The sequence below is a fragment of the Chlamydotis macqueenii genome, chromosome 2 (assembly GCF_036417535.1).
Source record: "Chlamydotis macqueenii isolate bChlMac1 chromosome 2, bChlMac1.mat, whole genome shotgun sequence".
NCBI lineage: Eukaryota > Metazoa > Chordata > Aves > Otidiformes > Otididae > Chlamydotis > Chlamydotis macqueenii.
In genome coordinates, this window is record NC_141557.1 from 152112616 (window position 1) to 152136499 (window position 23884).

General features: G+C 41.9%; 2 protein-coding genes across 11 annotated transcripts; one reads left to right on the forward strand and one right to left on the reverse strand.

Annotated features, from left to right (window-relative positions):
• The first annotated feature begins 939 nt into the window (after positions 1–939).
• Positions 940–8806, forward strand: RNF139 (ring finger protein 139). Its single transcript, XM_086741240.1, has 2 exons — positions 940–1209; positions 5693–8806. Exons 1-2 carry the CDS (start codon positions 1029–1031, stop codon positions 7501–7503), a joined length of 1992 nt encoding a protein of 663 aa, XP_086597366.1. The 5' UTR covers positions 940–1028; the 3' UTR covers positions 7504–8806.
• On the reverse strand, positions 8276–23879 carry TATDN1 (TatD DNase domain containing 1). 10 transcript variants are annotated; one of them, XM_086741242.1, is made up of 12 exons: positions 23814–23879; positions 22616–22681; positions 21965–22014; positions 19946–20009; positions 18488–18631; positions 18350–18392; positions 13965–14050; positions 13800–13840; positions 12320–12396; positions 11571–11641; positions 10514–10640; positions 8276–8526 (listed from the first exon to the last, which is right to left on the reverse strand). In XM_086741242.1, exons 1-12 carry the CDS (start codon positions 23875–23877, stop codon positions 8424–8426), a joined length of 936 nt encoding a protein of 311 aa, XP_086597368.1. In that variant the 5' UTR covers positions 23878–23879; the 3' UTR covers positions 8276–8423. The 10 variants fall into 10 exon arrangements, with proteins under 10 accessions (XP_086597368.1, XP_086597369.1, XP_086597370.1 ...); XM_086741243.1 differs by lacking the exon at positions 23814–23879 and adding an exon at positions 23404–23776; XM_086741244.1 differs by lacking the exon at positions 23814–23879 and adding an exon at positions 23383–23401.
• Between the last annotated feature and the right edge of the window lie 5 nt (positions 23880–23884).

Here is a 23884-nt window from a genome sequence, read left to right on the forward strand (position 1 = left end):
CGCGCAAGCGACGGGGTGGGAAATGCCCCTGTTTCCGATGGACTAACACTGACTGCGCATTGGCATTTAATTTATTTTTAAATCTTTTTTTTTTTGTTTTCTTTACATCAAGTCAGCTTGATGTTTGCAAAAGTTAGTCCCTGTATCTGTGACTTCTGTGCAGGCACGTGAGGAAGGAAGCAGGATTCCAGCGGAAAATGCCTTTTTCCCCGTATGATCCCGATCTATGGTTACGCATTGAGTAAGACCGGGCTTTTGCATCACACACGCAAGAACAGGAAATTCTGCACAACCCTCCCCTAATTAAAGCTCATTCCTTCGTCAAGGTGACCGGCTCACTGAGCGGCCAGCGAAGCGTTACCGGAGCGCGCCCGCCATCCACGCCCAGCGAGATGGCTGCAGACGCGCCAGAAGCGACGGCCGAAGCCTCCCGGGCCCCGCGCTGGCTCCGTAACCCCGCCCAGACCGCGCTCAGCGCCCGCAACCCCTGCGCGCCCCGCACCGCCTCGCGGAAACCGGCCCCGCGGGCCTCAGCGCCCAGCCGGGCGGGAAGTCCCTCGCACGGCCACCGCCCCTGAAGCGCGGCGGAGGGATACGCAGCGGAGCGAGACGGCCCCGGCCCCGGCGCGGGCTGGCGGCCCGGTTCCCCCGCCACCGCCGTGCCCGAGGGGGCAGCGGAAGAAGCTCGCTCCCGTAAGCGCCGCCTGAGGCACCCCGCGCGCGGCCCGCGGCGGTTGGGCGGGAGGGAGCAGCCACGGGGGCGGGGCGGGGCCGCGCACTGCGACGCCCGCGCGGCCCCGCCCCCGTGGCCCGGCGGGGGCCGGCGCCGCTGAGGGAGCGCAGAGGAAGATGGAGGCGGCGGCGGCGCGGTGGGGGGCTCGGCCGGGCCGGTTGGCGGGCGCGGGGCGGTAGCGAGCTCGGCGGTCGCCCGCCCCCCTCCCCATTCCCTCCCTCACACCCGCCCCCTCCGCGCTTTAAGAGGCGGGAGAGGAGGGCTGCCTCCCCCCCCCCCCCCCGCCTCGCAGGGCATGGCGGCCTCGGGCCCTCCGCAGCTCCCGTGGCTGCGGCTGGGCCCGCGGCTGCGGGCCGGGCTGGAGGTCGCGCTGCGGGTGCCCAGCCTGTTCCTCATCGACGCCATCTTCAACTCGACCCCGCTGCCGGGGGGCTCCCTGTATGCCGCGCTCCTGGGCGTGCTGCTGCGGCTGCTGGGTGAGAGACCTTCCCCTCCCGCCCCGCCGCCCTTCCCCGCCCGCCGCGCAGCTCCGGCCTTCACCCGGGCCCGTCCTCGCCGCCGCCTGCCCCCGCTGGCCTTGTTCACAGCCGCGGGCAGGGCACGGTCGCCGCTTCACTGCCGCGTCCCCCCGCCTCACAGCCGGCTGCTGTCGCAGCCCGTCTCTCCTCCCCGCTTCCCCGGTCTTTGACCCTGCCGCCCGAGGCTTCCCCGGGTCCGTGCTGGGGCGGGCCGCCTCCCTCCCCTCCTCCTGCGGGCCGCTGCCCCCGCCCCGCCCGCCTCCATCCCCGGCCCCCAGCTAGAGGGGCCGGGGCCGGCTCCTTCCGTTCCCCCTCGCTTCCCCGAGGCGGTGCGGCCCTGGGCAGGCGCGGGCAGCCGGCCCAGCCCAGCCGAGCCTCGGGGCCCGGTGGGGGCCGGGCGGGCGCCGCTCGCCCTGTGCGCGGACGCTCCGGGCTGTGAGCCCCCTCCTCGGCAGGCTTCAGAATGGGACTCTGTGCCTGTAGATTTATTACTGTTTTTAAAGCACTTTGGATAGTGTGATGTCTTCCTGAAATTCGCTGTTAAATGTTTATTTTAGGAACAGTAGTTCAGAAATGCTGAAAATTCGGTTCCCAAGTGAAAGAGAAGCCTCTTGAAACTTGCTAGAGGTTATTTTTAAGCCTTTTTCTTTCCTGGGATGAAAGTTGAAAGTCACTGGTATAATGAGGTGATACTATTTTCAGTATTCCTTGTAATCTTGGGTTCTTCCGTAGCCTCTGCTAGGCTGGAGCCCCATTCTGCCAACTGCTCCCCGAGGGGGGATGCTGCATCGTGTATCGCATCTTGGAGTTGGGAATCCTGAGGCAGGGAGGAAAGGAACCTCCAAAACACAGCAAGAGTTTTTTGCAGGCCTGCAACACGTCAAGTTTGTGTTTAGTTTGATGTTTATAGTAGAAAAAAAATAGGAAGGAAATAGGTGGTATGGCTGCTGGGGTAGGAAGCTGAGAAGAGAGGTTAAATGTCACTCTTGAGTGTGTGATACTGGGATTAACACACGAAGGTGCTTTTCAGGATTGTGTTTATGTGATCACTTTCCTGGAAGGATTTTGGGGAAGAAGTGGGTAATCCCTCCCCTGTCTCCTGCAAAAGAGCTTTGGGAACAGTTTGTGCCAAGAGACTTACCTTGTACTTTGAAACAAGTGGTCTGTGGTTCCTGGCTTTCCAAAATTGAAGAAAAATTAAATTGTAACCACTTAAAGATTATGTTAAAGATCTTCCATGTAGTTCAGACAACAGAGTGCTTTCGCATCTATTTTTTCCTGATCTGAATTTAAGGATTACAGGTTTGGGTTTTTGCTGTTGTTAGCATAAACTGAAATACTTATTTTGGTTTTTATTTGTATTTAAATAGTGGGGAAGTTGTCGTTTTAGTTACCGTTTGCAGGCTTTGAAAGACTGATCTATTTTTTTTTTTCTGTAGCACAATATACTACTTAGCCTAGGATAAAGGTACAGCTTGTCCTCTGGATACAAGGACTGTAACTCTGGAGAGATCTGATAGCTTTCAAGGGTGATGTTGAACAGTTTTGAAATATTCCGTGAGTACAGCTCTTTAAGAATGTTAATAGAGATCTGTATGACTTTTAAAAAGTTTTACTGCAGGATTCCTCAGTCTGATTCTTCCATCACTTATTTTCTGTACAAGTCCATAGGGTTATACACAGCATGAAACCAAATTCTACAACTGGAGCACAGTTTTTCTTTAATCTTTTTCATTAACCTTGCTTTGTCCTCAACACAATGTTCATCTGTTGTATCTTTGTCGTATCTATCATTTTTTTTTTTAAGTGTCTGAGCTTCAGCAGAACCACCACTGCTTGGAGTGTGAAACTGTTGCTTCAGACAGCAGCCCTCTCCTCAGCGAGGGCACTGATTTTGGAGAGGGTTCTTATAAATACTGGAATCTGTAGAAAGATGTGGAAGCAAGTAGAATGACTAGAGAAAAAAGTAATTTGGCAGTTCCACATGATGAAAATACTTAGTGTAAAGGTAACTGAACTCTGCAACAGACTGAAAGTCAAATCCTAAGTAGTGTGCTACTATAAAGATACCAACAAATTGCAGGAGTTTAAAAAAATGAGAGGGAGGGATTCAGTGTGACACAAGAAATTACTTTAAAAGTAAATGCGTGTGGTTTGGAGGCCGTGCTGGGGACAGCTGGTGATGGGGTGGCATAGGTAGCAGCAGTAAAGGTGAGCAGCAGTGTATACAGAAACGTGAGACAAATCTTATCAAATGAGGAACTGCAGCATTCCCTATCAGAGGGAAAATGGGAAAGGATTTACTGTGTGGTGTTCACAGGACAGGGGGAAATGTTGTTGTGGCAAGATGGGCTGAGTGACACAAGTGGAGATGGGGGCAGAGCAGTGCTCGCCTCCCCTTCCGAGACCCGAGTTACCTCCTGTAGCCTTTGGAGCTTCCTTGGGGGGAGTCCCGACTTTTCCACACAAGTGCTGACAGATAAATGCTTTTGTTAGTCCCTCTTTAGAGGGGACAAGCTTTTCTATTGACTCATTGTAGGACTGTTTTTAGGGATGCGTCTTGCATGCGAAATGTCAGTGTTTTAGGATGACCTAGAGTATCTAAATACAGGTCTGTTACTGTAACTGCAAGGAAGCAAAATAGATTTTGTTCACAGGCGTGCTTCAGAGCAGCCTGCTTAGTGCAAAATGCATTTGGCTGAAATAATCAGAATTATGTAAATAAAGGGCTTGTTACAGGCATTTGAGCCTTTTCTGTGACTTGTGAGGAAAAACAAAGGGTACAAACTGGTCAGCAGGGTTAGCTTTCCCAGAGGTGTTTGCAGTGGTGTCCATGAAAAGGCAACGAAACTGTCAAGCATACTTTTAAAAAAGTGCTTTTCATGGAAGAACTGAGCTGTGATACAAGGCGCTTTCTGAAAACTGATCGAGGCTTTTCCTCAGTCCACTTCACAAGGTTACGAGGTTAATGATTAGTTAAGGAGAATGTTTTTATATCAGCCAGTGCTGTTGGCAAGGAATACGGTTAGATGCATTAATAACTCTTTTGTAGTCTGCCTTTTGCTGTTGATTCATGTTGACCATCTCCCTTCTTATTCAGTCCTCCAGGGTGGGTTGTTTGGGTTTGTTGGGTTTTTTTTGATAGAAGCAGCTGGTAACACTAGCGGGGGAATCAAATGCTGGTTCTTAGTGAAGTTTTTTATTCTCATGATCAAGATACCATGGCTTTTTTTTTTTTTTTAAACACTTGATTATGGGAGATTTGGAACAATCTAAAATACAGTCATCAGAAAAGACTGATGCTACCGGCTCCAGTTGAAAGAGGATTACTTGTGACTTCATTAGTGCAGAGATCGAGAGCAACTTAGAATCAAATGCAAGATATAGAGATAGAAATCTCTCCAAACTGGTTTGGATGAGAAAGCAGTTGCACAGACTGGAAGCTGATTGAGAAGCTCAAAACAAAGGCAGTGTGTTTCCTGGAAAAAAAAATGTTTAAGGAAGTGACCCTAGTGATGAGTGCCATTTAACACCTGTTAGGCCAGAGCCCTTACCTGGGTTGTACACAGTGATGAAATTCATACGCTGCACTACAGAGTTTGCTGCAAAGTGATACGTGCAGTGCCAAGGTACTGCAGATGGATTTAGGATTTCTCATAGGAAGGTGCAGACTTTCCAGTTGTGATCAAGATGTGTTCGTGGTCAGTGTGAGGGACAGGTTAGCAAGCAGGAATTTCGAGATCTACATCTGACTTCTAACAAACAAGATGCAGGTTTGCACTGGCGGCTGGTGCCTCGGTTTTGGATTCTGTGTACAAAAGCTGCATACTGCAGAAGGTCTCTGAGGCTTTTGTTTCAGAATGCCTTATCAGAAATTAAAGCAAATTGAAGGGAACTGGAATCTCCCCAGTAAAATACAGCAATTTTTCACTATGTTCCCATTAAAGGGTTTAGCTGAACTGTTTTAGTGACTGTTACATTTTGTACTGCAGTTTGCACACCTGTAGTTGAGTGCTTTGCTCAAGTGAATTAAGGGATTTAGTAAATTTTACTCATTTATTCCTTATTAACTTTGCCTATAAAGATGATGCTAGTAGTAGTTCTTTTCTGCTCTTAGAACTTGTCTACCCTTAGATTTCAAGAGTAAGGCTGAAAGGCTGGGAATTGTCGCTGCTTTAGTCTGAAACTGCAGATGAACTTAACAGTAATGATGACTTAATGCTTGCATTGGCTTTGTATCGCAACTGCAGTGCACAGACGCATTAAATGCAGAGATTAAGTCATCCTCCTGTCTGTTCTCTGAAAAGGGCACCATTGGTAAGGCAAAACTGCAAGTGGCTAATTGGGGAAACGATGCATTAAGTAAATATAGCTCCAAAGCAAATAGGTTAATATCTGTTGAATTCCTGCTGAGAACTAAATGATTTCAATCTGTTTTTAGGTGTCTTTGTATCCAGTGTTGTTCTGGTCTTACAACAGCGAGCACTTTTCAAGTTTTACATGATCACCTCGGCATTTCTGCTGGCTGCGACTTCAGTGTTGGTGAATTACTACGCTGCTTTGCACATAAACTTCTACAGTGCCTACTACACAGCCGCGTTCGGAATTCAGATCTTCCCTCATAAAGGACCTTCCCTATGGATGGTGCTTTCCATCCTTCAGCTTACCTTTGGAATTGGATATGTTACACTGCTAAACGTGCAGTCTGTATACTCTCAGCTCATCATCCTGGATATACTGATTCCTGTAATTGGCTTGGTTGTTGAATTACCTTTAAATGTCCGGCAGATGCTAGTTTTTATTTCAGGCCTAGTTCTGACACTAAATACCACAGCCATTTTAGTTAGGAAAATTAAATGGTTCTATTATTCGGTGCGGTATGTTTATCTGCTGGTGAGGCACATGTATCGCATTTATGGATTACAGCTATTGATGGAAGATACGTGGAAAAGGATTCGGTTTCCGGCTGTACTGCGCGTCTTCTGGCTAACGAGACTTACAGCACAAGCTGTGGTATTAACGTATGTTGTAAAGATGGCTGAAACTAATACAGAAGAAAAATTCTTCCTGATATCATGGGATAACTGTTGGGAACTGATTTGCAGTCTGATCATTAGTGGCTGTGACTCAACTTTAACTGTATTAGGCATGAGTGCCGTCATTTCCTCCATAGCGCATTATTTGGGACTTGGTATTTTGGCCTTCATTGGATCAACTGATGAGGACGACAAAAGGCTTGGTTTTGTAGCGCCCGTCTTGTTTTTCATTTTGGCTCTGCAGACTGGTCTAAGTGGACTGAAACCAGAAGAACGATTAGTTCGCCTGAGTCGAAACATGTGCCTTCTGTTGACAGCAGTCCTACATTTTATCCATGGAATGACAGACCCCGTGCTGATGTCTCTTAGTGCCTCCCATGTGTCATCGTTTCGCAGACACTTCCCCGTACTGTTTGTTTCCGCTTGCCTTTTTATCCTTCCAGTTCTGCTCAGTTACATCCTCTGGTACCACTATGCACTAAATACCTGGCTTTTTGCAGTTACAGCATTCTGTGTAGAGCTTTGCCTAAAAGTAATAGTTTCTATCACTGTTTATATATTGTTTATGATCGATGGCTACTATAATGTGCTATGGGAAAAACTCGATGACTACGTCTATTACGTTCGTTCAACTGGCAATATTATTGAGTTTATATTTGGAGTGATAATGTTTGGAAATGGAGCTTACACAATGGTTTTTGAATCTGGAAGCAAGATTCGTGCTTGCATGATGTGTCTACACGCGTACTTCAACATCTACTTGCAAGCAAAGAATGGCTGGAAGACTTTTATAAATCGCCGGACTGCTGTTAAGAAAATAAACTCACTGCCAGAGGTGAAAGGAAGTCGGTTACGTGAAATTGATGATGTCTGTGCAATCTGCTACCATGAGTTCACCACCTCTGCTCGCATTACTCCATGCAACCATTACTTTCATGCACTTTGTCTTCGGAAGTGGCTGTACATTCAGGACACTTGCCCCATGTGCCATCAGAAAGTGTATATTGAGGACAAGGAAAACGCCAGTGTCTCTAACAACAACGGGTTTGTGGCACCAAATGAAAATCCCGTACAAGTTGCAGAAGAAGCTGCAGATGCTGAAAATGAGTTAAATGAAGACAGTGACAGTTCCGATAGTGATGAGGAAGATGACAACTGTGTGGCACAGCACTTGAATGAGACTCTTAATGTTGACTCTAACTCTCTTGGTGATTAAGATGTCCCTTACTAAGCCGTGAGGTATTTTGTTTAAGACTGACTCCAACAGAATAGAAGTATCACTTTGTAGTTATTGTACTTAAGCACAACAACAGTATCTCAGTGTTGAGTCTGTGAATGGTGGTTGTTTACTGTGGTGTGTGCTACTGTAAATATACCTCTCTGATTTCTGCTGGTCTCTTTCATGACCACCTTAAAATTATGTACATTATTGTACATGGAATAAAATGTTTTCACATGTTTTTAAGATAGTTGGAAAAACAGTCTTTAATTGACGTAGTGATAATGCTGTGCCAAAGACTGTATACCAGTAATCCCTGATCAATGACTTCTGGATGCAAATGAAAAACAGTGGTGAAAACAGACTGTTCAGCGGGTCAGATCAGAAATGAAAAGCCTGAACCAAAGCAGCTTTACTTACAAATTCAGTATTAGCAGAGCTTTATTGCTGAAAACTAGTGAGTTGTGTTTTAAAAAAAAATAATAAATTTTAGGTTTCAGACTGAATGTTAGAGCATTTGGCTATGTGGAACAAAAGACGGAACTGCTAAGCTTTCTGGTAAAGTAGCAAAGCATGCCATTGATGTGTTAAACGCTGCTGGACTGCCAGTAGTTGCTTGAAGGGCTCTACAGGTGAACTCAGCAGCCTGGTATTCAGCTTGTAATGTGTACAGGTATTAACAAGAGTTGCTAGCTTGGGCTGTCCTTGAAATCGATCCTGAATCTTGATGAAAGGGAAATAGGGCTGAGAAACTGCACAAATGCAGACCGCCTTTTCAAAAGCAGCTTTAATATTGTACCATTTTAAAAAGTACTACATATCGGCTTCCATTGATAAGAACTTGCAGATATGATAATTTTTAAGTTTTTGCAGTATATTTACTGAAGTTATGCTGAAAAAATGTAAGAGAAACAACTTTATATATTTGGAAAGAAGACTTTAATAGTGTTGTTATATAGAGTATTGGCCAACTCAAGTGGGTCGTCTTCTCTTACTGCCGCCATTATTTCCAGTATTTGACTAAAAAAGAAAGATTGGTATTATAAGACTCTGAAACTTGGTACTGAATGTACATCAGACTGCTGCATGCGTATGTACAATTCACTCAGATTAACCTGGAATAAAAACATATGCTGAGAGCAACAGGGCAAGGTGCTCAGATTATGCAAATAGCTTCACTTTTAATTTGCTAACTGCCATTCCCTTTACACTGAACACTGGTTGCTCACTGGTACAGATTCATCTTTGGTCTTTTGACTCTTGTTTGGAGGTAATTAAACTGCTTTCTGTTTCAAAGAAAGTCATTTTTGTGGGTGTCTTTATCAATAGCCTTCATTTTTCACACTGAAATTTGCTGGCCTTTCAAGACTAAAGCTGCACTATGAGTAAACTTGTCTGTGGCAAAGCTTAAATTCTAGATACAGGCTTACGTGAGAGTATAGTTGCCAAAGTAACTTACTCCTGCTTCCCTGTTCTCTAGGGTAATGGCGATTAACACATTCGGCTATTTTCAGTAAACCTCAAATGAGCAATTTTAAAAGGCCCATAGCCTTGATACAAGCCAAGAAAAGGAAGCAAAAGACATCAGATGAGTAAGATTAACACTAAGTAACAGAAAACAAGCTACAATCTCTTCTCTGTATTTATTTTCTCGAGTTTTGTTATCAACCATTCTGAAAAAAAATTATTATTCTGGGCAGTTCCTAAAATGTGTCCTACTTTCATTTTTTCTAGTAGTAGAAAAAAAGCCTTCATGGTGAAGAGTAAGAACTCCAAACTTGGTGGTAGCGTTTGGTGGTTTTTGTTTTAGAATCTTGTCTCTTAACTTTTTCGATAGCTAAACTTATTTTTGAGGAAGGTGGTAGAAAAACTTGCTCTTAACAATTACTGGAATGCAAATATTTTCCTAGATGCAGAATTAACCCATTTCATGACCACTCCTGTGCTTTGCAGACAAACAGCTTCTCAGTTTCAGGGGATGCTCAAGATGAGACAGGGTGAGATCAGGTGCACACAGAAGTAAATAACAAAAGAATTTCTCCCTTGATGAGGTTTTGGTAGGGCTTACATGTCTAGCCTCGCTTGGATGCAATAGGATGATATGTGTTACCGTAACACAGTGTACTTGAAATGGGCTTTGCACCTGGACACGTAGATCTGTGAGCCTTATTTCCTGAAAATTCATTCACACATTACCCTGCAAGAAGAAACCTTCTGGAATTCCTTTTTCTTTTCAGGGAGTTGATAACAAGATGACTAAGACTGGCATAACTCACCAACCAGACTTCTGTAACAGTTTTGAAAATTGAGGCATTTCGTCTATCAATCAGTGCTATTTAGTGGAGATAAATGAACATCTTCACTAAAACAATGATACATTTCCCTGCTTTTCACACCTGTGAAAGAAAGTGTGTGAAAAGGTGGCAGAAAACTGTTTCTGTATTTTGTAACTCTGTTCATAAGCCCCTGGAGTTTTCTTTCGCTATTCTGTGTGCTGACTGCTGTTCTTCCTGTCTAAACTTCACAATATCATTTTTTAAGCACAATAGCAGAATGAAGAAATGCCCCTAACCAAATTCACGTTGTGGCAGTTTGTGTCACAGGTGCTGCCACAGGAACCCGGGCACAGGCAGCGCTCGCTGTCTCAGTACTGCCCCCTGCGCGGAGGGCCGCACTGCTCCAGTGCTGTACCAGTTTTAAATAAACTGGAACAACAACCGAGTGAAATGCAATCAAGTCAGGTTACTTTGCAGGGTTTTACCCCATCTCCAATGTATCAATTGAAAAGATAAAAACAGTCCTGGTTTCACTTTCAGGGAGCTTTTTACATCCAGAGTTGCTGAAATAATAGCCTATTTCGGCCTATAAAGCAATACCTTGCACAAGTTTCAATAAATTTAGAAATTAATTTCCATATACTACATTTCCTGTGAACTGATATTTTTCTTTTTTTTTTTTTCCTGTGAGATTTGAAAGATTTAAAATAACACTACAGTCGTACACTTACATTATATGGCAGGGTTCATTTCTGTCCTTCAAGCAGTGCCCTATTTCCCATTTCTTTTTTGTAGGAAATGTGGTTTTAATGTATTTTGATCCAGCATGAGTACTTTTCACTCCACACCAAGGCGCATCTAGTTTCATTTGAAAATAAAGAATTAAGAGCATGCAATCGTTTGACATGAGACAGCATGAGACAGTTTAATCAACTACTTCCACAGACAAAAGTTCTTGCAATCTCCTTCTAGCAGTGACTTCCAATTCAAAGTGGAATTTTAAGAGATTTGGGCAGTTTAACATCTTCACAATCTTTGGATTTTTACACTGTTACCTTCAAGATCTTTACATTCAAAAAATCAGCAATAATAGTACAGAACACTTCCTCCAACATGATAAAGACAGCTAGATACACTGCATGTATTCCACAGAAACTTCTGTATACTTCAACAGGACTGTACTTCATGTGCAAATAAATTTAAGGATTTGGGCAGTTTGTGGTTTTCTTTTCTCAGATTCAGAAATTAAAATATATACTGTATTTATAACTGCCAGTTATTGATCATTGAAATGAACATGGGGGGGAAAAAAAAAAAAAAGGCATCCCTAGTCAGTCAATTAAAATCACCACTCATTAGGCCAAAAGGGGAATTCAAGCGTTCTTCCACCTTATTCCATTTACAGAGCTGTTGTTTCCAAACGTCGGCACTGCTACAGCGGCCAGATCATAGCTACTGCCCTGTCTGGCACATCTCCAGCAAGCCAGATTTAAAAAAATACTCAAGCAGGATTCTGGTACCTAGGTACATTTAATAATCTGGCCTTGTCAATTTGTCCTTTTCATCTCACCCTGCACTGCCAGGAACTGCCACAGCAGCTTATTCCTCCCTTCCAGAAGGCTGAAAACGAGTATTTCTGGAGCCTGTAAACTGCTTTCAGATGTGGAGAAACAGACAGTCCTTTTTCTACTCCGACCACCTTAGGTCATGCCTTATCACTGCTATACAAGCATATCTCCTTGCCTCACAGTGCTTAAGTCACAAACTGACCAAGATACAAAATCTTACCAGTCTCTATCATTAATCGTTCACTAGGAATTGATTTCAGTGTTTCCAGGTTGGCTTCTGTTTTCAATGAACTAGAAAATCAGAGATTGGTTAAAAAAATTAAAAGTGTGTAAAAGTAATTACTTTGCCTGTTGAAATATTTTGCAGCAAAGGCAGCTTCCTAAATTATTTTGTTAGTGAATAAAGTTTGCTTCATTTTTAAAAGTGCAGCCTGTAAATTCAAACTTTGCAGAAAATGGCAAATTTGGAGAGTTACGCAGTGAAGCTGTCTCACCCTAGGAAGCACGTGGAACCCCTGCCTGCACGGCCCATGCCTGCCTGGCCCCAGCAACACATCCAACTTATGAAGTGGCGCTGGGTGGCTGGATGACTGCTGAGAATTCAGACTGCGTAACCAGTAGATAAGGCTGCTCAGATCACATTTGCATCCTGGATTTGACATGGCAGCTTAAAATCACGCTGTATTTTAAACACTTCTCAGAAGGACTGCTTCCACATTCAGCAACCTTATTTATTTACAAACAGGGATTGACCTGAGGGTAGTAGAATGGACCTAAGACTAGATTAACTCGCTGAGCTGTGAGTTAAGAACTTTTCCTGCCTAATAGACTAATGAGCGCAATTCTAAATCTGTCAGATGATGAAGAGTCTAGTGAGCTTTGAAAACTTGACCTCATTGTTTAAAAGGAAGCAGTGAGTTCACTACAGCTGACATTTTAAAACAGTTTTATTTCTTGTAAAGAACTTACCAGCCGTTTATTCCAATATAAAGATCCAAATCTAATATAGCTGCTGCTTCTTCCTTCGTGCCGTCAAAAGAATGTACCTAGAACATACACAGATGCACACATATATACAAATATATGTACTTCATTTAAAACTCCAATCAAAGTACATATTAGTTTTTATTTGTGTCATAAATACCTTTGATAGTATGCATTACACATCTATACAAACATAAAGATTGGACATGGCTCAGTTGATTCTGAATTTGGGCAAAATTCAGGCTGAAGTCACTTGAATCATAGAATTATAGAATCGAAGTGGTTACCACGTTTTATGAGTGATAAATACATGCAGAAAAGGCCTATGCAGTGATGCTACTTTTGGCCCAGGAAATTCCTGCACCTGACAGCTGGCAGTCCATACGCAGGAAGTAAACCTGTGCACGCTGAATTTTTACATTCTTTCCTCAGCATTCCCTACAGGGCACTGTCAGGGACACAGTAAGAGCAGTGTTATGTTCTCCACAGATTTGAGTCACCTGGAGCTGGAGAGACGGTCTGTTTGGTCATCCCAGGGACTAAAGAGGCAAATGGCAGGTCACAAGGTACAAACAGCGTAATGCATCTGGGAACCGCAGCTTCTCAGCCTGAGTGGAGCAAAGAAACTGCTTCCCCATGCTGCATGGGGGAGACAGCCAGCTGCAGAGGGGGCCTGCTCATCATTTATCTACCCGTTACCGGTTTTGCAGACAAGAGAAAGGGAGGAAGGAGAGACTGTACAGTATTATGTAAAAGCACAACATACAAAGTACTGAGCTAGGGGAAAGTTTTTGCCGTAACAAAGAGGAAACCTGGGGACTAAGATATTATTGTAGGAGGTGTGGTCTGATGTTACTAGGAGAGAATAATTACTACTACTATAATTTACTACTTTTGGATAACCCTGCCATAGTGGAAACCTGAAAGAGTGTTGCTGGACTTCCTTAATAATTTCATCCAAAGTTTTTCCTGTTATGCTTTTGAATTAAAACACATGCTCGGAATACCTAAAGACATAAAGCAATCAAAAGTTACATCTGGATCTAATCTGAAAATGATGTCTAACGTCAGAAGCAAATGTTTGTGGTTACAGCTTCCACTGAGAACATGCATCTAAATTATCTGTGGTCTGAATGCACTGCAGTTACAGACATTAAAGATTTGGGAAAAAGCCAATGTCAACTATCAGGTGCTTAAACTGTCCTTCTAACAGGCCAAGAAAAACTGCTCATGTCAGCTGCAGAGCTTTTTCTCAGCCTGTCTTCTTACCTTGCAAAAAACCTGTTGAATAAGCAATGAAAATAAAAATACTAGAAGGGACTGGAAAGCACTTATTAATTAAAAATAACTTAAATCATGTAACAGGAAGCCTACCCAGATTCCATCACAAACAAGTTGCGTATTAAGCGGCAATAATCACACACATGCATGTAAAAACGAATGCTAGATTGAAGTCCATACTTACCACCCCTCCTACAAATCTATCTCGGTTTCTTCTCATTATGTCTATGAAATGAAATAAATAAAAATGTAAGACAGCTTTATAACAGACAAACGTGAAAGATTCAAGTTTCCAGGTTTTTCATATTCAGAATTTGCTCTGAGTATGAAATGCTCAAACAAAACCCACCTAAAAATTCGGTGTGTGAGTTTCTACAGTGGAGAAACATGGGCAGTTGTGTCTGTTCTGACAGGTCAAATTGTTTTTCAAAATACCTGTAAAATAAAAATAACTTTTAAACAGAAACTCAGTATATGAGGAAATAGACAGTAGAAGAGTTTTTTTCCAGCACTTGTATGTTTTAGTCCTCCAGAGCTAAAGACAGAATTAATGGATTTACCATGCAAAAGTTCATATTTGTGCAAGAATTGAAAAGGAACTCTTGGCCATTCATAGAGCAGTGATGGATACTGGAAGACAGCTAAGTGCCCAAGAGCATCAATACTGAAGAATGCACATATATATATGCTAAGCATGTACTCTTGTGGTGTTGGAGTTCATTTTTATTTATTTATTTTTAACGAAGAGGAACTGATTGTTCTCCCCACAAAGTTCTGAAGTGTCAGGAAGGGAAAGTGTGGATCACACAGAGACCACTATTTCAGAAGCACTTGTAAATGCAGTGAGGGAGCACTATGCAGAATGCTATAGCTGCGAATGGCCAAAACTGCATCAGAGCTAGCGGGCCCATAAAGTAACAATCCAGACTTTTTGTTTGCTCTTCCATGAAGGTCACTCTTTCCTCTCTTGAGGTGGAACAAGTACCAATATCAGGTGTCTTCCTTCTGCCCCATTCTGCCTATTGTCTTATTTCTTTAAAAGTCTTCCGCTGTTTTCCCTCCTCTGTGTGCCTGCATCCTTTCCCTTTCACTCCTTTTTATCCCTCTCCTACCTTCTACTCCTAGTATTCCCTTTGAAGGAGCAGTAACAGCGAGGCAGCCATCCTATGAAGAGACATCAAAATGCGAGCAGAGGGAAGGTAACTAGGTAACCAGTTTCCCCAGTGCCATTTCCAAAAGGAAACTAATTAGCACTGGCCTAACCCATCACTTGTCATTTGCAGGTAGTTCTGGTCCCAGAGCATTATTATTTACCATTTCTGTCTGCCACACTACACCCAGGCATGCAAATTATTAATGCTCAGGAAACACACTAGAGCAACTTAGGCACGGCAGAGGCCCAACAGTGCATAGGTGACTCAGTATCCACACACAATTTGTAAGATGACATAATTTGGACAAGGCAGGAGAATGACACTGCCTGTCCCAGCTGGCTGGGACTGTATGCAGAGACTGGATTTCTTTAGATGTTGCTGTTAAAAGCAGTCCAGGGCACTGGGGCATTCCCATCATCAGGTATCAGAAGCATTTCAAAGGCAAACTCAAGTGTCCACACACGGTTGTGTATGATTCACATATCAATCAGGAGAAAGTGGCAGCAAACCATTACTTTCATTTATATTTTCCTTAAAAAAAAAAAAAAAAAAAAAAAAAAAAAGACAATGCAACTGGTCACTTCGTTTTGTGCAGTTTTCACTCCTTTTTGTGTATTAGAGGTTGATATTTCTCTGATAAAAGTTACCTTCCCTGTTTATCAATGTAAATCTTTGAGATAAAGCAGGTAGAACAGAAATGGGCTGTAACATTAAACACTGACATGAAAATTCAGGAGAATTAATTACACCTACTTTGGATCTTCTTTGTAGTCTATTTACTGTGCCTAGTTTAGCTTGTTTGACTAAATATAAATTTAATTGCAACTCATGATTGCTCTTGTGGTTAAATAGCTACAATTGCTTGATTGTTGGTGGGTTTTTTTCCAAAAAGAGGAGTTGTTTCATATGGAAATTAGGTTTTAAGAGACTGAGCTGCAAATAGGACCCCAAAGGAACCTACTGGCCAATTTCAGTCTAATTTTGAGAAGGGCAGTGGTCTTCAAAGCACAAAGTCTGCTGCCCCTATAAATGGAAAGGCAACTCGAGCTTCTTCCATTCCTAGGAACAACGAAGCCCAATACATGCTGCTACTTGCCCTGTCAAAGAGAAAGGGGAGGTGGATGGGGAATTTCTTGGAGGAGTGGAGAGAAAAAAAAAAGAAAAAGAAGAAGAAACCCTGGAAAAGCGTGAAGACACCAGATATAGAGTGATCAGAATGGTAACAAAAAACAGGGAAACCAAACCTTTCTAGTTCCAGGGTTTAAGTAACCATGTTTTTCTTGTGGGCAAGTAGACTGTCATATGAGAAGCAACATAGAAAACAGCAATCAGGAAGTTTTAAAATATTTCTGCATATTTGTTTGCAGGTTTAGTTTTGATCATAAAGTTGAAATGCTGTGGTATTTTCCGGTTTGGGGTCAAGGCACTAAAGGAGCTGAAACAAACTGGCCTCACTGACGTAGATCTCCAGACAAACAACTCATGTACGAATAACAGTCCATGTGATTTTGTTCATCTCCTCCAATTTGGTTATGAAAACTCCTGTCTCCCGTGCTGCCCAGCCTCGCAAATCCCCCTCACTAGTACAGAAGTGAAAGTTCTATATATTTATCAGTCCATTTGTAATGTGATCTTCACCATACTATGAAGGCAGTCCCTTCATCTAACTACCATTCAAATCACCATTTTCTGTTGGAAAAATTATGAGAATGGAGAAACATTCTGACAAAAAAAAACTTCTTAGGTCTGCTTTGACAAAGGCACTTCATCTTTACTAGCTTTTCAATCCAAAAACCAAGATAAAAATAATGTTCATTTTTTACAGATGAAAATTATCCAGAAAAAAACACAGCATAACTAACTAGAAAATAATGATTAAGCATTAAGCAGAACAGAGGTCATGCTCAGATACTATGTACTGAGAAACTGCCATACTTCTCGACTATGGGGTAACTCTCCCCCTATTTTCAGCCGTCCTAGTGACTGCTGCCACACCCGAACTACAGATCAACTGAAAACTGGTAAACTGCCTCCTTGTGTTTCACACTTTGCCTTCCTTTTTTTTAGTTCATTTATCAAGCACACACTGAATGGTAATTTGAAGAACTTGCCATTCAGTCTGTTAAAGGCCATGAAAGCCAGACAATCTCAAACTCCATAGCATTCAATTAGCAGAAAAGAAAACAACCCCAAATTTTGACCAGGTTTCACAAACATGTGAAGGATGAAGAGCAGGAAAAACTGCTAATTTAGAAAAACCAGAATTTACAAACATACTGTTTTCAGGCATCTGTCCTTGATGCTTACACTTCACTCCCTCATATTTCTTGCCTTCTGTTTTTTTTTTCATCAATCCCCTCCTTTCAACTGCAATTTCCAGCAAGGGCTCTCAATAGATCTCTTAGAAAATAGATTTATGTATTTCATATGATTTACTGAAATAGGTCAGATAACGACAGAAAGTTTTTACCAACCTTAACTAGAAAGGACTCACCTACCACTTTAAAAGTGATTTCTGTTCTACCCTGTCATCTCTTTCCTCGCAACCCAGTTTCAATTAGAAGTTTTTCACTACAGGTCTTCAGCTGCAGTCCATCAGATAAGGAAAATCATATATATATTTATTTATTTATTTTCTCCTAGTAAGATCAAGGCAGTTAAGGATCTTAAAAAATGATACTCCACCAGTGGTTTAGTTTGACACCCAAAAGAAGCAGGTTGTGCTCCAAGGTGTACTTTGCTGAAATTTATGTACACTGAATTCTACCAGGAAAAGAAGTTCTGTCCACTTTGATTAATATTTTACTGTATGACTGCAGCATTATGAAGAAATTAACTCTAGCTACTGCTAATGTGTGGCCATTAGGAAAAACACAACTAACCACTGCCCCCCAGTGACTAATTTACTCAGAACACTAATATGCAAGTGCACTTCATTATTCACTCATCTCATCTGAATTTATCACTTATATCTTTCAGTCAGTTCCCTCTGTAGACAGAAGTTCTCACTACAAGAATGCAAACCGATTTTAGGGGCTGTGCTGTCTTCTTTCCATTCAGTACCTATGCTGCATATATAACTTCAAAACACAGATCTCTCTCCAGCTCCCGAGATCACCTTTTTCACCAGCTCTTAATTATCTGCTCCCAGCTAACATCTCCCTTAAAAGCTCATTTTTTTCCACTGCTGACTAATCCTTTTTGACAGTTTTGTTCCCTTCCCCATGCCTTTCACTCAGTATCCCAATGCTTCTTTCACACACTACAGTTACGTTATTCTCCCCATGAGTTTCTAAGAGTTCTTGAGTACTAGCAAGAATCAACATCCGTCACACCAAAAAGCTCACAAAGTCTGATCAATTTTACATAAAAAGACATGCTAAGTCAACAGCAGGTAGGCAGCATTACCTGAATGTAGGCATCCTTCTTTAAAGCCTCATTTCTGCCAAAAAAAATCCCCAGACCCAACCCTGTAAATTGCAAGTCTATACCTGATAAAATGTTACCTGGTAGAACACAAGCTAGAAAACACTCCTGTAAATTGCTACAAGTCAATTTATAGTTGCAAAAAGTTTCTTACTTGAGTTGGATGTCCTTTGGGCAAAATTCTAATCTATCAAAATCTACAAATAGAAAGAACAAAAAACCCACTTAGTGTTTTATGAATTTTTAATACATGTCTATTTAAAAAATACTGAAGTACTAAGATAGAACTTACCTAAGCCACACTCTCCAACTGCTATTACCTTTGTCTTATTTTTTTCAATCAGATTTTTTAATTCAGATAAATACTGTTCAGGGCTACTCTGCTCAAATTCTCCACAGCGCGTAGGATGACAGCCAACTGTACTGTAAAACATGTCTGAAGTAAGATAGTATTAGAAAGTTTTAAGAAAAAAAAAAAACTATATAAGACATAGACAGTATCTGTATCTGGACTTGTTTTTATTGCTCGTAATTGTAAAAGAAAACTTAGTTTGAACAACTTTATCTTGGTGGTAACCTTATTAACGCTGGTACTTTCTGCTTTTAAAATGTTAGACAGTATCTCCAGGGGGGGCTGGAGGGGGGTGTTTCTTTTTAGTACGCATTGTATCATCAAATCATTTAGGTTGGAAAAGACCTTTAAGATCATCAAGTCCAACTGTAAACCTAACACTGCCAAGTCCACCACGATATTTAGTATACTCCAAAACTGCAACTCACAGCCGAATTATTCTGGTGGAGTGGCCCTCGGTCCTCAACAAATTGTACAGTTGTTGAGGTTGGAAGAGACCTCTCGATATCATCTAGAAATACGTCTTGTTCAAAATGCATCAGGTTATCATCAGCTCTAAGATTTGCAGAGTGCATGTGATTTCCTTTGTGTGCGTCTGCATTAGCTGTTAACAGAATTTCACAAGCAGTATCTAGCCTGATTTACCTAAGCATCTGATCTTAAACTACCTTAGTGCCAAAACTAACATTTCTGTTAAATGCCTTTACAGAGAACGCAAAAGCATGTGAGGAGAGAAAGACTATCTAAGGCCCTGAACAACCTGATCTGGTTAATTGCTAGTCCTGCTTTGATGAAGGTGGGGAGGTGGACTGGGTTGGGCCAGATCACCTCCTCAGGTTCACTCCAACCTAAATTATTCCATGGTTCTGTTTGTAAACGGTACTTTAACATGTGTTTCAGTTCAAATACATATTTAAATAATTACTGGAATGATATTTGCCTAAGGAAAAAAGGAGAGACATTCTCCTTTCCAAAGAAAGAAAGGGAAAGCTAGGAGAACAACAAAGAGAAATATACCTCTCTTGTTTAGGCTGGTCAAAATAGATTGGTAAGTAAAAAACAAACAAAAACCATATATTTCACACCATATAAGCATTCTGGCTTATTTCTAGAAGAGAGCATTGTAACAAAATTTTTATTCCAGAAATTTTCTGTACTTTCTATTTTTATCTAGAAATAGAAATTACAGAAAAGACTGATTCCTTCCAGCACCCAAGGATCTAAAGAGCAACGTACAGAAACTCATACACAATGCATTCATCCCATTATGAAATATAATTCATCATTTTAATCTGAGATTCTGTAAACACCTCCAGGGGAAGGTCCTTTTGAACTCTTAATTCTGAGAGCAGGGTGGTTATATTTTTGACTGACAACACAAATTTAAAGTGAAAATACCATTTGTCTGTGCCAGCTGCAATGCATCTTTACTATCTTGTAGACTCCCACCTGTAATCAAAAACTTGAAAGAAGAAAAGTACTGTCAGCGACTACGTTCTTCTTTGAACATCAAACAGAATGTTTGAGAGAAAACTCACATATAAGTAAAAATCTAGACAGAGAACAGCAGAAGACAATTACTAATGTATATGTAACAAAATTTCATAAATCAGTAACAAACTTCAGTGGTCCTCAGCAGCTAGTAAATACACAAGGCAAGAAAACTTGATTTTTTTTTTCTTTATCAAGTATCTTCTGTGCTAAACCATTAAATGCATAAAATACTTCTATTTGCAGCAATATTAACTTAATTAGAAAATTATTCAAGAAACTTTATTTGCATTCAAGAAACCATATTGAGAAACATTCTCCCTGTCTTACAGGTGGAGAAACTAAAAATTCCCAAACACCCAAACCAAGACATGAGTAAGCAAGCTGATAAACCAACAAAGGAGTCTGTACCGGAGTCGGGATTACAAATTTAAGAATTTCGGGCTCTGATCTTTTCTTTTTACCTTAAGATCAGTTATCACACCGGAATTGTTGCTTACAGTGTTTTTTGAACAACCACTTGCAGGATCTTGCAGCCTAGGTCCTAATAAATCATGACTACACTGCTTTTGGGCAACTCTTATCCCCACACATGCAGCACCAAGTCAGACAGTTCTGCAGCGTGCTCCATTAGAGACAGACACAGCACAACAGTATCATCAGAAAAATAAGCTGAAATTGGCCCAGTGTGCATAGAGCACAAGGCAAAACTTCCCAAAAAATTTACCACAGATCAGCAGCTATATGGAAAAATAGAAGTATTTTCAAATAAACAGATTAAGCTTCTAGGCAAGTGGAAACAATCTGGGATGGAACAGACTTGACCACCGTACAGGCCTGCAGCAAGACTGAAAACATAGCTAAAGAGACAGAACTCCTGAATTCCATCTCTGAATCCAACATGCATCTTGAAAAGTTTGGCAGCTAATCTATTTTTTGATGATAAAATAGGAAAATTGCCACTTAATTTCAGAGGGTGTTATAAAGATTAAATAGTACTTATTCAGCACATACAAACACAGTAAACGTTATTACAGTTCTCTGTGTGCTGTGGTGCGGCAATTTTCCCGTCACTAGAGTTTTCTTTTTTTGTCTCTCAGTTTATTTCCCACTCTTTTCACATGAGAACCTTTCAGCAAACTTCTGAGATGTCTGTTCCTCTTCTAGAGGAGGGTTTATTTCTTTATTTCTAACTCATCAGCCTTATTAGTGCAGTACAACAGTTTGTGGTCATACACACAGTATTCTATTTAACACGTATTTTTGCCTTGACAATTAATTCAGTTTAAAGCTACAAGCAGTCTGGACTATTATAACTAAAGGAGTGTGGTCCACTGCTGAAAACACTGATTTCAAACTAAGAGTTACAAACTGGCTCATAATGATGATGTTTTACTACAGATAAACCAGTATTTACTAGCAGACATTCAGATGTCTCAACTGTAAGCATTTACGGATGCTCTCAGCTCTTCTGCAATTACCAATTTCCTTTACATATAGAAATATCTGAAGGATCACTATTAGAAGAGTTTTTGAGTTTTGATCTGTAGCGGTAACTGCTGAGTGAGTCACTTGGGATACAAGAAGACAAGAGTGGCTGCCTACAAGACAACTAAGGTGGAATATTACATACTAGTTGACTGCAGTACATCAGAGGAGAACATCTTTCTGTTGAAAGCATACAAAAGAAATTCTACATACGTATCACATACAATACCACTGAAATTAAATAATCAGCATCTAACAGTCTGTGGAAACGGAAGACAATGCTCTGCATAGAACACTTTTGCTTTATACTATTGAAGAAAGTTACTGCATTGTCCATTGCAAATTCCAGAAAAACTTGTTTTAATAGTGGAGTACTAAAAAAGCAAAGCATTAGAAAGCAGTTTAAAATAGTAAAGAAATTTTACTACAATAAATTACCTTTTTAATGCCAACTTTGACTGCTCTCTCTAGCACATCCAAAAAGTCATCTGTGAAAGTTCATTAAAATGTCATAAATTGAACTTACGGTTTTACAGCATAATTTAACTACTTTTCAACTAAAAAACCCTTTCATGTCAAAATGCATATTCTGAATAATCTTTAAACCACATCTTTAGAAGACAATAACAAAATGCAGTTACTGAAGATCCAATTTAAATCCATGAAGTCAAAGTTTTTCACATACTTTAGTAGACTGTTTCTACATCTCTATCTAAAGCTGTGAGAGCAAAAAAGCATCAGTTATAATTAGTAACTACGATTCAGCAATGCAATACTTTGATAGTTTATTGTTCATAATTCTCAGATCAATTTTTCTACGAATTCTAATAAAAACAGATCAGCAATTGTCCATTTTGCTCTAGAAGCAATTACCCGCATGACAACTTAATGGCAACTGAGAAAAGAATGTGTTTTGCTTAGAACATCTAACTTACTTTGTCACGCTTTCTTCTTCAAGCCCTAGTAATTAATAATGATGCAATTTTTGAGGAGAAAATAGAAACTCTAACCCCACATTCTGACAAGTAAGAGGCTTCTATTTTAACAGGGAGGGATCTTGTCTTTCAGCAGATACAAAGAAAGACTTGCCTTGATGTTTTTGTGTTCCCCTGTAGATTCCTCTGAACATAGGATCTGTCAGGTTAATACCGATATCTACGAAAAAAACAAATATAGAGATTAGATGTTAAAGTCACTCTACATCTCATTCTAAGCATTATCCAACTAGGGAAGACAATGGAAAACGTTATCGTAGTAGTCCCTGACTACCACATTGACAGGCCATATAAAGCTGAAGCATAAGTTTCCTTGCATAACTTTAGAGCTTACTCCTTACTAGAAGTGACCGAAAAACAAAATTCTGGTCTTCTGTGCAACTCAAAACTTACTCTATGAGTCTGTAAGACATGCCCTCAATCACCAAAGCTAATACATATACACTGTTTATTGCAATTAATTCTGCTTTTCACATGAAAATACAAATTCATCTCTGCCAACAAGCAGTAATAGGAACAGGGAAATGCAGCACCGCACATACAACTTTTACACAGGTTGCAGCAGACTGCCTCATAAAAACTGCCTGTTTTCCCTCCTGCTGCCTGCAACCACCCAGCCTGGCCAGCAGCACCAACAAGAAAATCTGCAATGCAGCCCCCGACCGAAGCAGCTCCAGCCCTAGCCCCTGTCCCAGCGCAGCTCCCAAGGTTTCACCTGAGCTCCATCCTCGCAGGCAAGGGCTGAAGACACCCCCGCACCCACCAGAGCCCACGCCTCCAGCGGGGTTTCTGGTGGGAAGGGAAATTTTCCAAGGTATTATAAGGCTGCTCAGCCACACGTAAACTTTGATCCGAACCGACCTTCTGAAGTTATTTACATACTTGCTGCCGGATTTCCCACGCATATTAACACTTTCATCCAAGTCAATTCCATACCATTAGAAAAAAAACACGACTGCAATAAAAGGGGATGAGGGGCGGTGAGGAAACCCAGAGTTCAGGGATAACTTCGAGGAGCCACGCAGCAGCCCCTCAGTGCCCCGCGTGGAGCCCGCGGCGACGGCAGAAACATCCCCAAACACATCCCGTAGGCTCACAGGCAGCATCTCGGCTCCGAGAGGGCCTACACAGGGTGACAGGCCCTGTCACCAGAGCGGCCCACGCCCCCCGCGCTCGGCCCCTCACGGCGCGGCGGGGCTCCCTCCCGCGGGGGAGGTACGGAGGGGTCTGGGACGAGGCGATCGGCCCGGCCGGGGTCGGGACACGGAGACCCCCCCCCCGTCTCCGCTCACCGATGAACTTGGCGCGGCTCATGGCGGCAGCCACTCCCCCGGCGGCGGCTGAGGCGCCGCGCATGCGCGCG

Bases quoted from the DNA above. Each gene is read 5' to 3' on its own strand.
- RNF139 (XM_086741240.1), top strand. From the start codon at position 1,029: ATGGCGGCCTCGGGCCCTCCGCAGCTCCCGTGGCTGCGGCTGGGCCCG. The intron at 1,210-5,692 runs GTGAGAGACCTT...ATCTGTTTTTAG, and splicing joins CGTGCTGCTGCGGCTGCTGG to GTGTCTTTGTATCCAGTGTT.
- TATDN1 (XM_086741242.1), bottom strand. From the start codon at position 23,877: ATGCGCGGCGCCTCAGCCGCCGCCGGGGGAGTGGCTGCCGCCATGAGC. The intron at 22,015-22,615 runs GCAAGTCTTTCT...GAACTTTCACAG, and splicing joins GGGAACACAAAAACATCAAG to ATGACTTTTTGGATGTGCTA. The intron at 20,010-21,964 runs GTAATTTATTGT...TCTTCTTTCAAG, and splicing joins TCAAAGTTGGCATTAAAAAG to TTTTTGATTACAGGTGGGAG.